The following is an 18,929-nucleotide window of genomic DNA, read 5'->3' as shown; positions in this document are numbered from 1 at the left end:
GTATTGATCTAAGTGGTAAAAACGCCATGCATTGTTGTATGGATAAATGATAAAGAACGACTCGGTAGTATAATGCTATCAAATGGCCCATGTCGGGCATAGTCATCCATTAATTAAATCCAGGTCTAGGTTCGAAGTAGGATAAGATAGAGTTAAGGTCATCAACCCTTTCTTGTGAACCAAATAGTTGCACGTAGTGCACTACATTCGAATGCAACTCAGTCAACAAGTTTCACCTAACTTGTTGCCAATCATCTTCACCTAAACCAATCAATCCAGCTATTACCCTGAAACCACAATTGACATCTGTTTGTACATCTTTTATGTGACGGATATATGATCTCAAGTCCTCCGAAAGTTGTTCGAAGTAAGAGATACGATTTGTTGACTGCATCATACAGACCTACATCACAAATATACACCAATAGATATATGAAATAATTAAAATGAGGCTGAACAACTATTAAAATATATCTTGTACATAGTTACAAGTTTTATGTAATTACATACATTATTCTTTTTTGCCTTTTTCTGTTGCAATTGCTTACAAACTGGTGAAGTTGAGATGGTAACACCCTGTGAATAACTATCTTCCCCAGATAGTACAAACTCAAACGCAGATGGCTCACGTTTAGTAGATATATCAATTTTGAATTGGCCACGACCGCGACGTTGGCCCCTACCTCGCATGTCAATCTTGATTTCAAGTTCCACCAAAAATATATTGTCTAGACTAATTAACTTCCTCAACTTTTTCAGAAGGATTACTTGATGTGTCTCCTCAATCGTTTGGAATTTCTCAATAAAAAAATCAGTCTCTATTTTGCAATCCAACTCCACAAAAGCACTTTCTGAAACTGAAAGCATATCTAACTTCCTCCAATGAGGATTTACACACAAGAGAGGAATCGATCGACCTTGTTGAAAATACTCAGCTATTTCATGTGCAAATGGCAACCCATGTGTACGTCGCAAAATGCAACCACATGTAGCAACATCTATTCCCACACTATTTGATCTCGTTGACTCTACCAATATTTTGTCTAAACTACAAATTGAAATAAAACCACGTAACTCAGTGAACTCAGTAGGTGTGTAGTTATGTTGGACTACAATCAAACTCTGCTAAAATGAGGCCTTAATGTCTACATGCAACTCTAACAAATTGTGTATTTTGGTCAAAGATGTCTCAAAACTGCCTTGACTTGATCCAAGTTGCCTCTTCAATTTAGCATGAGAGCGCTCCGCCCTACAAGTATGTATATTTTGGTATTTAATATAAAATTTAAAAAATTATAGCAATTCATAAATGTAATGAGCATAATTTACCTGTTTGTAGTAGTATTTCTGAAATGCATAGTACTGTCTGTCCAAGCTGCAATAAATTTTTTCTTGTATGGCTCTAACCAATTGGTATTAACATACTTAACAGCTTCAGGATACGTACTAAATTCGGTCTTGAGATTGAAAAATTGTTCATTAAATTCTGTTTATGTTCTAACCAATACCAAAGCATTCCAACTATGCATGAACTTGTCCCATTTATCTTTCGTCTCAAAAACTTTCTTTCATTTCAACATAACATTCTTGCTAATATACCATCTACATAAAAGATTAGTGGCTATAGGTAGAACTTTTGAGATGGCTTTCATCAAAGCCAACTCTCTATTCATAATAATGACTTTTGGAAAAGCAGGGTTCTCCATAACAATACGTAATACGCCTAAAGCCAATGTATAGTTGTCCTCCCGTTCATGACCAAGATAAACAAAGGCAATTGAAAATGTCAAGTCCGTTGATGTTACCCCAACAATCTCTAAGAGAAGGAGTCGATACCTATTAGTCTTGTATGTGTAATCCATAATCAACACATGTGGAAATGCACGTAACAACTCCAAACTAATTGGATATGCCCATAACAAGTCAGTCACCATCTTTTTATCATCACATCGATGCCACTCAACATAATTTTGAATCGACAATTGCCCCTGTTACCCAAAAGACAACATAAGAGAGGGGGTGAATTAGGTTTTTACAATTAAAAATTAATAATACCCTAATAAAAATTATGACTAGCACAATAGATAAATATAGTTAATAAAAATAATTAAAACAAGTGTTCTAACAACTATGTCGGTTGATGATTTTAGCACAGTGAAAATGTAAAATATAGCTGCAGCAATTTAAATAAAATAAAGAGATAAAGGAGAGAGAGGCAAACAAATTTATAGTGGTTCGGCTTCAACTCAGCCTACATCCACTCCTCAAGCTTCACTTGAGATTTTTCACTATGTTATAGCTTCACGGGGGTGCTAGCAACCTCTTTACAAATGGAGCAATCCTCCACGGATTTTACACAGACTTTCTAAGTCAAGAACACTGAGTGTACTACACTCTTACAAGATTGAAAAGAAATTGTTTTTGCTTTCACAAAAAGCTATAAGAATTATCTCTCAAAGATAGATATAAAAATGAAGCTTTAGATTTTCTGTAAACCTCACACAAGAAAGATGAACTTAATGCTATAAGGCTCAGTGTATAATTTCTGAGAGAGGATGTAAACAAAAATTAAAGAACACTTCTCAGAGAATTTTTCAGAGAATAGATGTGAGTGATTATAGATCAAAGAATATTTTATGACTTTTTTGTAACTTGTTTACATTAGAGGTTTTGGTATATATAATGAAACTTATAGCCGTTTATAGCCGTTGTATTCATTTCAATTTATAACCGTTTGTAGCCGTTGTATTCATTTGAATTTATAGTCGTTTATAGCCGTTGTACTTCTATCATTACTATAAATATCTTCCACTCCATCATTACAAATTTAAATATCTTCCACTTGAATCTTTGGCTTGCTACTGTGCTGGACTGTTTGAACCTTTGTTTTGGGTTGTTTGAACTCCTGATTTAATCAAATATTAAACACATTCTAACAACATTTAGGATAAAGGTTTATGTGAGAAATAATGGAGCAAAATAAATTTTGATTATATTTTTCTCTTTCAAATAAATTATCAAAATAAATTTTGATTCTATTTTTCTTTTTCAAATAAATTAAAATATAATTAAATAAATCATCAAAATAAATTTTGAATTCTATTTTTCTCTTTCAAATAAATTAAAACATAATTAAATAAATCATCAAAATAAATAAGTCTAACAATCTCTCCCTTTTTGATGATGGCACACAATGATGTTTTGATTTGATTTTGGAGTAAGAAAAACTCTCCCTCAAGTCATGCTCCCTGAATTCATTTCTAAATACATAGGTTAGCACATGTGTAATAAATAAGTTTTAATTAGAGACATGATATGAGACTAAGATATCAAACTATAAATACATAATCATCAGATTAGTTTTCAAATAATACCATAACCCAAAAACAATACCATAATACATAATATTATAGCAAAATAATACCATAATACATAACATCATATAATTTCTCCCCCTGTGACATTATCAAAAGGAAATCATGGGTCAAAATCTGGAATAGGAGGAGGAGGAAAATGATAGTGATAAATGGCATCAAAAAATAGATAATCAAAACATATATATACATATATATATATATATGATTCGCTCGCGTCTCCTTTTTTTTCGTCGAAAATCGCGTCAGACACGCGTCTTCACTTTTGTGTTAGCCGACTGACAAAAGCGAGACGGGTCAATCAGTCAATCAACTATCTCGGTGTCACGACCCAAACCCGCCCCTATGGGTTTAGCACCGTAACCAGCCAGTAATCCGAGATTACCAAAGGCCTGCTTAACAGTCAAAAAATAATACAAAGTACAGGGGCATGGCGGAAGCCAAAACAGTAAATAAACAGTGTCTAATGAGCTGTGACAGTCTGTATGCAAAAAGATTTTTCATACGTATATACATGAACAATACAGAACAGTATGTACAACATTTACAGTCGATCAGAACAGGGACTTAATCCCTGTTGGACAGTACAGTACAATGCTATCAGTCTATACAGTTATTACAAAACAGATATAGAGACAGACGGGGGAAATTAAACACCCCTAAGCCAAAGGTTGGCAGGCTCGGAACCTCGCAGTGAGGCACAGTGGTTGGCTTGACCAAAAGGGAATCTAACCCACGCTCCCAGCTTCGGTCTGGTGCCTGTACACCTATATATATGTATATATATATATATATAAACAGTGAGCTAAAGCCCAGTGAATAACATAATGCGTAAAGAGGTTAAGAATGAATGTCCTTACAGTAATTAAAACAGTTCATTAAATCAGTATTTCAATCATTTAGTCGTAACAGTCATATGTGGTACATCCATTAGCATAGCAGTACAGTAAACAGTAGGTCTTAAAAGACCGAGCAGTCAATGATGGCCATCATAACAGTAAACAGTAGTGGTTCCACATAGGAACTGACAGAGATCTCTGTAATAGTAGCAGTAACAGTAACAGTAGTTGCTAAGGATGCCACAATACAGTTCATAATAGAGGACATACATTCATTCAGTTAACAGTAACAGTTCAAAAAGCAGTTTAGTTAACAGTCAGAAAATATTCATCTTTGAACATATCTTTACACAGTTGTTACTCACAGAGTTCTGGGCTACAGTTAAGCTAGAGCGCGTCCTCAGATGCCAACCCTACACAGTTTACAGGATGAACACACACTAAGTTCACATTCGGGAAACAAAGACTTAGTCCCTACTTAGACTCGGTGTGGTTCTATATCTATATCCTCATTAAGATGCCTTAAACTAGGCCTAGGAATGCCTAGGATGAAATGAGGATGCAAGAATGCCCTTTAAAAGCTTTTTCAGAAAACAGGGGTCACGCTCGAGCGTAGGTTACTCCGTTCGAGCGGACATGCAGAAAAAAGTTTCCGCTCAAGCGTAGACTTATCTGCTCGAACGTTCTGCAAAATAGTCAAAAGTGCTGGATAGGTGAAATTCACGCTCTATTGGGCACTTGACACCCGCTCGAGCATAAGACACAAGGTCCCGCTCGAGCGTTAATTACCCCGCTCGAGCTGACTCAAAAACAGAACAAAATGCTGGGAGCACGATTTCCACGCTCGAGCGCCAGTCACCCCGCTCGAGCGTGAGTTCAAAATCTGGAATTCCCAGATTTGAACCTCAAGCTCAAATTCAACTTTAGATGCATCAAAACCATACTATTTGGGCCAATTTTCCAGAAAACATTCCAAAACTCAAAGTTTAACATGATTCAAATCTCAAATGTAAAATCAAAGCCCCAAAGGAAGATCAATTGAGCCCAAATTGAAACTAAATTTCATGAATATAAAGAACATGCAAACATGACTGAATTTAACTAATTCAAAGCTTCCAATACTTGCTCTAATGAGCCAATTCTTACAAAATCAAGATGAAATCATGGTCTACTCTCAAAACATGGGCATGCATGTGAGGAATTATGAACTACAACCTCATAACTTCAATATATATATACATGCATGCAACAATTAAGCTTCAACACAACAATTTGAGCCATAAATTGGCTCTAGTCTTCAACTTTGCTCTAAACCATGCAAGAAGTACTTCAATTCATAACTAAGAAGGTAAGAGCTCTATCTTATGTCTTCAATTATGAGAATACAAGCTCAAGTTTGCAAATTACTCTTCAATTCCTTCACTTCTGCCAAGTTTCCAAGCCAATTAGAGATGAAATCACACTCTCTCCTAACTCTCTCTCTCTAGTTCGGTTGAGCTCAACAAAATGGCTGATGAAATGTGTTTTGATACAAAGGAATGAGTCTCAAAAGTGCTAAGCTAGTGGCTCACTAGTGGTGGCAAAATGGTGAATAAACCAACTCATGCAATTTAGCTTATTTTAATCTAATTTAATCATACTAAATCACATTTCAGATAAATATGCCATAAAATCGCATAAATTCTAAGGATCATAGAACATTGATTAATTTCAAATTTGGCCGCCGATAAGGCCTTCAATTTGCAGTTTGAACATAAATACACAAATAGATAATCAAACAGGCAACAGATAAACATATAATTAAACAGATGTACTCAATCAATTCAGTTCCAGATTTCAGTCAGTCAGTTCAGTATTTCAGTCGATTCAATTACTTATCATAATCAGTCTCAGTTTAACGGTAATCAGTAATCAATCGATAAACAGTGGTGAGGGTTGTTACCGTCTCCCCTCCTTATAAAGAGTTTGGTCCTCCAAACTCGAATTACCTTCATTCTGGAAGAAAACAAGATTCAGTGGAAACAGTTCAGGATATCTTTTAGCCATGTCATCTTCCCTTTCCCAAGTGGCATACACGCCACCATGGTTTTGCCAGTCAACTTTCACTAACGGAATCTCTTTGTTTCTCAACTTCTTGATCTGTCTGTTTACAATCTGAACAGGTCGTTCCTCGTAAGTGTAGTCATCACTCAGCACTACATGAGTAGGCTTTATCACATGGAAAGGATCCCGGAGGTAGTCTCTCAACATAAAAATGTGGAAGACGTTATGCATATGCTCCATTTCAGGAGGAAGCGCAACTTGATACGCCACCGGATTGATTTTCTCAATAATCTCATACGGTCCGACATATCTCGGCGCTAACTTGCCTTTGACTCCAAAACGAGTCTGGCCTTTCATCGGTGTCACTTTGACAAAAAAGTGATCACCCACTTCATACTCTCTGTCTCGCCTTCGGACATCTACATAACTTTTCTGTCGGCTCTGTGCAGTTTTTAGTCTCTATTGTATCAGTTTTACTTTCTCAGTCGTTTCATATACAATCTCGGGCCCAAGCAAATGCCCATCTCCAACTTCTGCCTAGCAAATCGGAGATCTACATTTTCTGCCATACAATGCCTCGAAAGGCGCCGTACCAATACTTGAATGATAACTGTTGTTGTAGGCGAATTCAGCTAAAGGCAAATGGCTATCCCAGTTTCCCTGAAAATCAAGGACACACATTCTCAGTAAATCCTCAAAAGTCTGGATGGTCCTCTCTGACTGGCCATCTGTCTGAGGATGATAGGCACCACTCAGTCTCAGTTTAGTACCCAATGCGGTCTGTAAGCTTTGCCAAAATCTCGATGTAAACTTTGAGTCCCTATCAGAAACAATGGACACAGGCACTCCATGCGGTCTAACAATCTCATCAATATAGAGTATAGCCAATTTGCCCGCATTATAAATTGTTTTGACAGGTAAAAAGTGAGCAGATTTAGTCAGTCTATCAACTATAACCCAAATTGAGTCCATACCTTTACTGGACAAGGTAAACCAATGATAAAATCCATGGTGATATGTTCCCATTTCCACTCCGGTATAGGTAAGGGCTGCAGTAAACCTGCGGGTCGTTGATGTTCGGCTTTGACTTATTGGAAATAAAGACATTTCGATACAAAATTAGCAATTTCTTTCTTCATTCCTGGCCACCAGAAATTCAGTTTCAAATCTTGGTACATTTTTGTATTCCCTAGATGGATAGACAGTTTCGAATTGTGGCCCTCTTGCAGAACTCTTCTTTTCAGTTTAGTATCATTTGGTGCACATAGTCTTCCCTGAAATTTCAGTACATTATTTTCAAATTTGAAACTTGGTCTCGGTTTAGATTCCTGTTCTTCAACGATCTTCTTCAAGAAGTCATCCTGTTGCTGTTTCTCTTTAATCTCTTCAATCAGTGCCGGTTGAGCAGAAATAGCAGTTACTGTTCCACCTTGTTCTCGCAAAACAATTTCAATTTCAGATTTTTCAAGGTCACAAAGCAACTCTTTCTGTCCGGTGAGTAAACAGGCTAAGTTCCCAATCGATTTTCGACTCAACGCATCGGCAACGGTGTTGGCTTTTCCCGGATGGTACAAAATCTGTAGGTCATAGTCTTTAATCAATTCTAGCCATCTCCGCTGTCTCATGTTCAGTTCTTTCTGTGTGAAGAAATACTTTAAACTCTTGTGGTTGGTATATACTTCACACGTAGCCCCATAAAGGTAGTGACGCCAGATTTTCAGTGCAAATACTACTACAGCAAGTTCCAGATCATGGGTCGGGTAGTTCTTTTCGTGCGGTCTCAGTTGTCGGGAAGCATAGGCAATTACTTTCCCATTCTGCATGAAAACACACCCCAAACCTTTATGAGAAGCATCACTAAAAATGGTAAAACCATCTGTACATGAAGGTAGGGTAAGAACAGGTACAGTCACTAGTCAAGTTTTCAACTCTTGGAAAGCTGATTCTCTTTGGTCAGTCCAGTCAAATGATATCCCCTTTTGAGTTAATTGAGTCAACGGTAAGGCAATTTTGGAGAAATCTTTGACAAATCTTCTGTAGTACCCAGCTAATCCCAAAAAGCTTCGAATTTCTGTAACATTCGTTGGTCTAGGCCAATTCACCACTGCTTTAACTTTTTGTGGATCAACTAAAATTCCGTCCTTACTAATAACATGTCCCCAAAACATAACATGATCAAGGCAAAATTCGCATTTAGACAGTTTAGCAAAAAGTTTTTGTTCTCTTAGGGTCTGTAGGACAAGTCTCAGATGATGTTCATGTTCTTCTATACTCTTGGAATAAATCAGAATGTCATCTATGAATACAACAATAAAGTCATCGAGGAATGGTTTAAAGATTCTGTTCATGAGGTCCATAAATACAGCAGGTGCATTGGTAACTCCGAAAGGCATAACTAACAATTTGTAATGCCCATACCTCGTTCGAAAAGCAGTTTTGTCAATGTCCTTTGGTTTAACTTTCAACTATTGATATCTGGATCTAAGATCAACCTTAGAAAAGACTTGAGCACCCTGTAACTGATCAAATAAGTCATCAATACGTGGTAATGGGTATTTATTTTTCATAGTTACCTTGTTCAGTTCACGGTAGTCAATATAGAGTCTCAGTGAGCCGTCTTTCTTTTTCATAAACAAAACAGGTGCGCCCCACGGTGAAGTGCTAGGCCTGATGAACTTTTTGTCTAACAGTTCTTGCGGTTGCACTTTCAATTCGTTCAGTTCAGTTGGAGCCATTTTGTAAGGAGCTTTAGACACTGGCTGTGTGCCTGGAATCATATCAACGGTGAACTCAATCTCCTTGTTAATCAAATCCCCTGGTAGACTATCTGGAAAAACATCTGGGAATTCTCTGACTATAGGGATACAGTTCACATCAGTTTTATCATCAATAGGTACAGTCAATACAGAACACAGATACCCTTTACATCCTTTCTTAATCAGTTTAAAGGCTTTCGTAGAGGAAATCAGATATAGAGGAGGTACTACTCCAACCCCATTAAACACAAATTCAGGTAAACCCGGTGGACGAAAAACTACTTGTTTCGTTACATAGTCTATGGTAGCATGATATTTCGTTAACCAGTCCATTCCCAATATAACATCAAAATGATCTATGTTCAGAGGTAGTAAGTCAATATACAGATGCATATCCCCAACAATAATTTCACATGCAAGGTACATATAAGCACAAGTTACAGATCCCCCGACAGGTGAAGATACAGCTAACAGATAATTCATGGGTTCTAATGGTCTATTCAATTTTAGCGAAAAAGCATGCGATACATACGAATGTATAGACCCCGAATCAATCAGAACATATGCATTTTGAGTACAAATAGAGAGAATACCTGACACAACGGTCTTGGTATTCTGCACGTCTCCCGGTACTAGTGCGAACACTCGTCCTTGCCTCATGAGCTCTTTCCCTGTAGCTTTGGGGTTAGGCTTTGGTGTAGCAGTCGATGCTGCTGCGCTAGGTGCAGCTTTACTATTGGCCTGCGAAGTAGAGGGGCAGTCTTTAACCATGTGGCCCACCTTGCTACACCTGTAACAAGCTCCAGATATTTTATAACAAACTCTCTTATGGTTCTTACCACATTCAAAACAGGGTGGTATAGACCGGTTCCCTTGACTAGAAGTAGTCGTTGACCCTGTATTCTGTTTCTTGTTCAATGGGTTATTCTTGCCTTTCTTGAATTTAAAACCCTGCCTTTTACCACGCCATTCAGCGCTGGTGTTTCAGTTTGTTTCAGTGCTTCAATGTTCGACTCAGCCATTAATGCTCGGTCAAGAACATTCACATAGTTCAGTAGTTTTAAAATATTTATTATGTCCAGTATTGCAACATTAAGGCCGCCTTCAAACTTCCTGGCCTTCTTGTAATCAGTATCAACCATGTGCGATGCATAACGGGCAAGTTCAGTAAATTTTGTCTCATATTTTGCCACCGACATAGTGCCTTGTCTCAGCTGTTCAAATTCAGTCACTTTTCTGTCCCTGACACACTGAGGGAAATACTTTTCAAAGAAGGACTCCTTGAATTGAGCCCAAGTCATAACAGTGTTGGTGTCGCGGACTAACATCCACCACTTTCTGGCCTCTTCTTGTAGTGTAAAGGTGGCCAATAGCACTTTGTGTGCTTCAGAACACGGAAAGACCTCAAACAGTTTCTCTATCTTAAGAACCTAAGCTTCAGCCTTTAGCGGCTCAAGGCCTCCCTGAAAGGATGGCGGTTTCATTTTGCTGAACTTCTGGGTAAGAGCAATTATTTCCCCATCATTAACATTCGGTTCCGACTGTACCGGAGGAAGAGATGGGGGCTGTTGGTTCTGTTGTTGTTCTAGTCTTGCAGTTAATAGTTCCACCATTCTTTCCAACCTCGCCATTCTTGCCTCAAGGGATTCACTTTCATTAGCAGTGCTTACATTATCCATTTCTCTATATGCAACATTATAATAATAAATATAGAAAGTTGTATACTTTAAACACTTAAACATAAGCAGTTATATGTTTCAACACATTAACACATATACATGTCATGTCCACACACACTTTTCATGCTCATGTGATGCCCTAATTGCTTGCCTAGGACACCCAATAGCTCATTTGGACACGTGTGTGCGGTATAACTCATGGTTAAGTATCGCTCTGATATCACTCTGTCATGACCCAAACCCGCCCCTATGGGTTTAGCACCGTAACCGGCTAGTAATCCGAGATTACCAAAGGCCTGCTTAACAATCAAACAATAATACAGAGTACAGGGGCATGGCGGAAGCCAAAACAGTAAATAAACAGTGTCCAATGAGCTGTGACCATCTGTATGCAACAAGATTTTTCATACGTATGTACATGAACAATACAGAACAGTATGTACAACATTTACAATCGATCAGAACATGGACTTAATCCCTATTGGACAGTACAGTACAGTGCTATCAGTCTATACAGTTATTACAAAACAGATACAGAGACAGACGGGGAAAATTAAACACCCCTAAGCCAAAACTTGGCAGGCTCGGAACCTCGCAGTGAGGCACAGTGGTTGGCTTGACAAAAAGGGAGTCTAACCCACGCTCCTAGCTCCGGTCTGGTGCCTGTACACCTACATACATACATATATATATATATATATATATATAAACAGTGAGCTAAAGCCCAGTGAATAACATAATGCGTAAAGAGGTTAAGAATGAATGTCCTTACAGTAATGAAAACAGTTCATTAAATCAGTATTTCAATCATTCAGTCGTAACAATCATATGTGGTACATCCATTAGCATAGCAGTACAGTAAACAGTAGGTCTTAAAAGACCGAGCAGTCAATGATGGCCATCATAACAGTAAACAGTAGTGGTTCCACATAGGAACTGACAGAGATCTCTGTAATAGTAGCAGTAACAGTAACAGTAGTTGCTAAAGATGCCACAATGTAGTTCAGAATAGAGGACATACATTCATTCAGTTAACAGTAACAGTTCAGAAAGCAGTTCAATTAACAATCAGAAAATATTCATCTTTGAACATATCTTTACACAGTTGTTACTCATAGAGTTCTGGGCTATAGCTAAGCTAGAGCACGTCCTCGGATGCCAACCCTACACAGTTTACAGGATAAACACACACTAAGTTCATATTCGGGAAACAAAGACTTAGTCCCTACTTAGACTCGGTGTGGTTCTATATCTATATCCTCATTAAGATGCCTTAAACTAGGCCTAGGAATGCCTAGGATGAAATGAGGATGCAAGAATACCCTTTAAAAGCTTTTTCAGAAAACAGGGGTCACGCTCGAGCGTAGGTTACTCCATTCGAGCGGACATGCAGACAAAGGTTTCCGCTCAAGCGTAAACTTATCCGCTTGAACGTTCTGCAAAATAGTCAAAAGTGCTGGATAGGTGAAATTCACGCTCGATTGGGCGCTTGACACCCGCTCGAGCGTTAATTACCCCGCTCGAGCTGACTCAAAAACAGAACAAAATGCTGGGAGCACGATTTCCACGCTCGAGCGCCAGTCACCCCGCTCGAGCGTGAGTTCAAAATCTGGAATTCCCAGATTTGAACCTCAAGCTCAAATTCAACTTTAGATGCATCAAAACCATACTATTTGGGCCAATTTTCCAGAAAACATTCCAAAACTCAAAGTTTAACATGATTCAAATCTCAAATGTAAAATCAAAGCTCCAAAGGAAGATCAATTGAGCCCAAATTGAAACTAAATTTCATGAATATGAAGAACATGCAAACATGACTGAATTTAACTAATTCAAAGCTTCCAATACTTGCTCTAATGAGCCAATTCTTACAAAATCAAGATGAAATCATGGTCTACTCTCAAAACATGGGCATGCATGTGAGGAATTATGAACTACAACCTCATAACTTCAATATATATATACATGCATGCAACAATTAAGCTTCAACACAACAATTTGATCCATAAATTGGCTCTAGTCTTCAACTTTGCTCTAAACCATGCAAGAAGTACTTCAATTCATAACTAAGAAGGTAAGAGCTCTATCTTATGTCTTCAATTATGAGAATACAAGCTCAAGTTTGCAAATTACTCTTCAATTCCTTCACTTCTGCCAAGTTTCCAAGCCAATTAGAGATGAAATCATACTCTCTCCTAACTCTCTCTCTCTAGTTCGGTTGAGCTCAACAAAATGGCTGATGAAATGTGTTTTGATACAAAGGAATGAGTCTCAAAAGTGCTAAGCTAGTGGCCCACTAGTGGTGGCAAAATGGTGAATAAACCAACTCATGCAATTTAGCTTATTTTAATCTAATTTAATCATACTAAATCATATTTCAGATAAATATGCCATAAAATCGCATAAATTCTAAGGATCATAGAACATTGATTAATTTCAGATTCGGCCGCCGATAAGGCCTTCAATTTGTAGTTTGAACATAAATACACAAACAGATAATCAAACAGGCAACAGATAAACATACAATTAAACATATGCACTCAATCAATTCAGTTCCAGATTTCAGTCAGTCAGTTCAGTATTTCAGTCGATTCAATTACTTATCATAATCGCTGGCCTCTCTCCCCTACTACATGGCCTCGTCCCGTCCCCTTACTCTCTTTCCGGACTTGAATGATCCCGTAAGCGCTGCTAGGCCGAGTACCCCGGCTCCCACTCTTCCCAACCTTCCTATGATGTCGATTGAGCAAATAATGGCAGCTCAATCAGACATTGAAGCCAATCATTTCACACTGACGGCTTGTATGGAGACGGTGACTGCAGTCACAAAATTGGCTCACCGACTGCAGAACAGGACGAGTGAGCTCCATTAGGTCAATGCCCAACTCGCTCTACTCCAGCGCATGTACAAGGATGAGCGAGCAAAGATAGGCACACTGAAGGCCGAAAATAAAGAGCTTAAATGGAAAACCACCTCCATGGCCCGATTTGGAGCAACGTCGTTCTTGGCCTTTGATAGTCAGCGGGGAGTCATCGCTCTCGACGAAAGCACGGGGGCAGGGCCTCCCAAGGTGATAAAAAGAAGAAGAGAGCGGTGGAAGAGGCGAGGAAGTGAGGTCGGCCAATGGCCGAAAAAATGAATGAAAAGTTTTTTTTTTTTAATGTAAATATTGTTATTTTAAGTTTGCTTTTGTTTTCTTCATTTCGGTTTTTGTTTTTATGTATATATATATTTAAGCACAGAAGATGAAATTAAAGTGCAGAAAATAATAAATAAAAATTAAGCCTAATGGCAAAACAAAAAAATAATGGAAAAGAAAAAATAATAATGGGAAGAAAAGAAAAGAAAAAATAAAAATAAATAAATAAAAGAAATGAAGCCTATTAGTGAAATGGAAAAAAAATAAATAATAATAATAAAAATAAACGAAATTAAGCCTAATAGCAAAAATAAAAAAAATCAATGTATGCAAAATTAAATTAAGCTCAAGATGCAGAACAAAAATACATAGTTGTGAATAACAAACTGTTAAGGATAATAAATGTATGAACAACTTGAAAGCATTCAATTGATAAAATGTTTCCATATCAATGTAGCAATACACATATATCATTTTAACAAAAATTCAAGTTTCACTGTCATAACAAAACTTTTTAAGTAGAAATCGACATTCCAAGCTCGCCACAAATAAAATTGAAGCGATCCTAGCTTAGGGATTTTGTGAAAATATCCGCCAATTGCTTGTCGGTGTTTACAAATTCAAGTACAATATCCTTTTTTTGAACATGATCTCTTAAAAAATGATGTCGAATTTCAATATGTTTTGTTCGTGAGTGTTGAACCGGATTTTGCTTAAGTTGATGGCACTAGTATTATCACATTTAATAGGGATATGATCATAATGCAAATCAAAGTCCTCCAATTGTTGTTTCGTCCAAAATATTTGGGTACAACAACTTCCGGAAGCTATATATTCAGCTTCGGCTGTTGATAAAGCAACAAAATTTTGCTTTTTGCTAAACCAAGATACTAATGAGTTACCAGGAAAGTGACAAGTGCCATTGGTGCTTTTTCTATCAAGTTTGTATCCGGCAAAGTCGGCATCCGAGTAACTAATTAAATCAAATGCAACACCTCTAGGTTAAAATAGTCCCAAATTTTGAGTGCCAACAAGATATTTAAAAATTCTTTTAACAGCACTCATATGTGATTCCTTAGGATTTGATTGATATCTAGCACACATACAAACACTAAACATAATATCGGGTCTACTTGCGGTTAAATAAAGAAGTGAGCCGATCATACCTCGATATTTTGTTTGATCAATGGACTAACCTTTTTCATCCTTGTCTAGCTTAATGGATGTGCTAATAGGAGTTCCAGCTATTTTTGAGTCAAACATATCAAATTTTTTGAGTAGTTCTTTTGTATATTTAGCTTGGTTGATAAAAATTCCTTCCTCATATAGTTTGATTTGAAGCCCAAGGAAATAGTTTAGCTCCCCCATCATACTCATCTCAAAGTCACCTTGCATATACTTAGCAAATTCCTTATACAAGGTTTCATTAGTAGCACCAAATATAATGTCATCCACATATATTTGCACAATAAGTAAATCATCATTCTTAGTTTTAACAAAAAGTGTTGTGTTAATCGTTCCTCTAGAAAAATTATTTTCAATCAACAATTTACTTAATCATTCATACCATGCACGAGGTGCTTGTTTCAAACCATATAAAACTTTTGATAGTTTAAAAACATGATTTGGAAAAGCATGATCTTCAAAACCTGAGGGTTGTTTAACATAAACTTCCTCATTTATAAAACCATTAAGAAAAGTAATTTTTACATTCATTTGATAAAGTTTGAAATCTCTAAAACATGCAAATGCAAGTAACATGTGAATGGCTTCTAATCTAGCAACCGGAGCAAAGGTTTCATCGAAATCAATACCTTTTTCTTGATTGTATCCTTGTGCAACAAGTCTAGCCTTGTTTCTTATAATTGTACCAGATTCATCAAGCTTGTTTCGAAAGATCCATTTGGTACCAATAATGGTATGATTTTTAAGTTTTGGCACAAGCTCCAACACTTTGTTTCTCTCAAATTGGTTAAGCTCTTCATGCATAGCTATCATCCAATGTTCATCGAATTCGGCTTCTTGAAAGTTTTTAGGCTCAATCTGTGAGAGAAAAGCCAGGTTACTACAAATGTTTTTAAGTGAAGAGCGAGTTTCGATACCTTTTGTAGGGTTACCTAGGATTAAATCCTTAGGGTGATTATGAACAAACTTCCATTCTCTTGGCAAATCATCATTGTTTCCTCCTTCTTCTTGATGTGGGAGAATAGGTTGTTCAATCTCTTTGTTCAACTTACATGGTTGGTTCTCTTCTTTGTAAATATTTGAACCTTTCACATTTGGTTCCAAATCTATATTATCACTAACAATTTGCTTTTGAGCAGAGATGTTAGTTTCATCAAATGCCACATGTATAGATTCTTCCACAACAAGAGTTCTTTTATTAAAAACACGATAAGCTTTACTAGTTAAGGAATAGCCAAGAAAAATTGCTTCATCAGATTTTGAATCAAATTTACCTAAGTTATCTTTACCATTATTATGCACAAAACATTTACAACTAAAAACATGCAAGTGACTAATGTTGGGCTTTCTATCATGCCAAAGTTCATAAGGAGTCTTTTTGAGAATAAGTTTAATTAATGCACGATTTAAAATATAGCATGCGGTGTGAACGGCTTCGGCCCAAAAATATTTAGGAAGATTATTTTCACAAAGTATTGTTCTACTCATCTCTTCTAAAGTTCTATTCTTCTTTTCTACTACACCATTTTGTTAAGGGGTTTTAGGTGCTGAAAAATTATGTCCAATACCATGCTCATCACAAAACAATTCAAATTTCTCATTTTCAAGTTCTCTACCACAGTCGGTTCGAATATTAGTAATAAGAAAGCCTTTTTCATTTTGAATTCTACGACAGAGTTTTGTGAAAGAAGAAAATGTTTCATCTTTGTGTGCTAAAAACATAACTCATGTAAATTTTGAATAATCATCAACAATAACAAGACAATAACGTTTACCACCTAGACTAGATGTCCTTGAGGGACCAAATAAATCCATATGCAATAGTTGTAAAGGTCTAGTTGTGGAAATATGAGATTTTGATTTAAATGATATTTTTCAAATTTAATTTTTGGAAGTCCAATGACCAAATCCTTTCTCAAAAGTTTAGTAATTAAATCCATATGAGCATGACCAAGTTTTCTATGCCATAACCAACTATTTTCATTATTAACATATAAACATTTAACATCACTAGCATAGAGATCATTAAGATGAAAAATATAAACATTATCATGGCGATCACCAACGAATAAAGCTTTAATCATTTGTGCTTTCATTTGTGCAATGTGATTTATCAAAAATAACTCGATTACCTTTATCACATAATTGACTAATACAAAGTAGGTTATGCTTAAGTCCATCAACAAGTAAAACATTTTCAATAGAAGGGCTCGGAGAAATACCGATGCTACCAATATCGATGATTTTTCCTTTCTTGTTGTCTCTAAAAGTAACAAATCCTCCATCTTTCGATGATAGTTTAGTAAAGAATGATTTATCTCCGGTCATGTGTCTGGAACATCCACTGTCAAGGTACCACTTCCCTTCTTTAGCTTTAGACTTAAAACAAACCTACAAGATAACAATCAAGTGCTGGTTTTTGGTACCCATAGTTTCTTGGGTCCTTGTTGGTTAGTTGTGTTAGATCTCATAACAATCTAAATCTTTTTAATTCCCATGTTTTTATATTATTTTTGAATGGACAAGAAGATATATAATGACCTTTCTTTCTACAATAATGACAAGTAATATGAGGGTGAGTTATGAGAGGTGCCTTTTCAAAAATTGTATTGAGATTCTTTTGTTTTTTAATAGGGTCATATCCAATGCCCGCCTTATCGAAAACACATCTTTGATTTCCAAGAAGCATGTTAAGATTATCTCTACCTTTTACAAAATTTTCAAGTGTTTTTATTAAATCATCAACATTGCTTTGTAAAGCAGTTTTCTTATCAGAGATGGTGTCAAAATCATTTTTCAAAACAATTTTTTCTTTCTTTAATTCTTCTACATTAATAGATAAAGACGTAACAGATTTCTTCAACACATTATTTTTGGCACAAACTTTTTTAAATTCATCTTGTAGTTCATGGAATGCACTTTCAAGTTTTTCATAAAGAGTAGATGCCTCATCTTGAGTAGAATCTTCATCTTCAAGAACCATGAGATAAAAGTTGGCTACTTCATTTTCAATTTCATCACTTGAGTTTTCATTTTCACTTTCTCCCCAAACTGTTACCATGGCCTTTTTTGTTTCTTTTGTAGTCTTTTCCATGATTCTTCAATTTTAGACAATCCATCTTCATATGTCCAAGATTTTTGCACTCATAGCAAATTATAGGCTCTTTCTTGTTATCTTTGTTGTACTCTTTCTTGAAAGGTCTTCTTCCTCCATAATTGTTTTTCTTGAAGTGTTTTTTGAGATTTCTACTAAACATGACATAGCTTTCATCCTCATTGGAGTTTTCATGTTCTTCTTCATTTGATGAGGCTTTGAATGCAATTCCACTTTTCTTTTTGTTTTCAACATCCTCATGTCATTTCATGGTGATCTCATGAGTCATAAGAGAATCCATAAGCTCATCCAATCCAAGTGTGGAGAGATTTTTGACTTCTATAATGGCCGTGACCTTTGCTTCCCAATTCTTTGGTAAACACCTAAGAATTTTTCTTACTAACTCACTGTTAGTATAAGTTTTGTGAAGAGATTTCAAAGAGTGTACAATTTCAGTAAATCTAGTAAACATATAGATTCATCAGAGTTCATTTTAAACAATTTATAACTATGAACAAGCATATCAATACGAGAATCCTTCACTTGGTTTGTACCTTCATACGTTACCTCAAGTTTGTCCCAAATTTCTTTTGCCGAATCATAACTTGAAATTCTATTATACTCCTTAGAGTCTAATCTACAAACAAGGGTGAGTTTGGCTTTAGCATTGGCTTGCAATAATTTATGATCTCTTTCATCACATTCATCTTTAGTTTTAGGTACACTAATATTGTCTACTAATTTGGTAGGAATTTTTGGACCTTTGGTGACAATAATTCACATGGCATAATCAGTGGCTTGTAGGTATAGGGTCATCTT

The 18,929-nt window shown here is 36.4% G+C and overlaps 1 protein-coding gene across 1 annotated transcript; it reads right to left on the bottom strand.

Moving 5' to 3' along the window:
• Nucleotides 1-232: 232 nt before the first annotated feature.
• On the bottom strand, nucleotides 233-10,691 carry LOC145793569 (uncharacterized). Its single transcript, XM_082876426.1, has 4 exons — nucleotides 10,560-10,691; nucleotides 1,600-1,988; nucleotides 511-1,048; nucleotides 233-403 (listed from the first exon to the last, which is right to left on the bottom strand). Exons 1-4 carry the CDS (start codon nucleotides 10,689-10,691, stop codon nucleotides 233-235), a joined length of 1,230 nt encoding a protein of 409 aa, XP_082732552.1.
• Between the last annotated feature and the right edge of the window lie 8,238 nt (nucleotides 10,692-18,929).

The sequence above is a fragment of the Camellia sinensis genome, chromosome 6 (assembly GCF_055761805.1).
Source record: "Camellia sinensis isolate YWXY chromosome 6, ASM5576180v1, whole genome shotgun sequence".
Taxonomy (NCBI): Eukaryota; Viridiplantae; Streptophyta; class Magnoliopsida; order Ericales; family Theaceae; genus Camellia; species Camellia sinensis.
Note: the sequence above shows the minus strand (reverse complement) of the source record. Positions and strands in the feature narration are given on the sequence as shown.

Bases quoted from the DNA above. Each gene is read 5' to 3' on its own strand.
- LOC145793569 (XM_082876426.1), bottom strand. From the start codon at position 10,691: ATGGATAATGTAAGCACTGCTAATGAAAGTGAATCCCTTGAGGCAAGA. The intron at 1,989-10,559 runs GTACAGTCGGAA...TTTGGGTAACAG, and splicing joins AGCCCCCATCTCTTCCTCCG to GGGCAATTGTCGATTCAAAA. The intron at 404-510 runs GTATGTAATTAC...TTTGTGATGTAG, and splicing joins AAAAGGCAAAAAAGAATAAT to GTCTGTATGATGCAGTCAAC.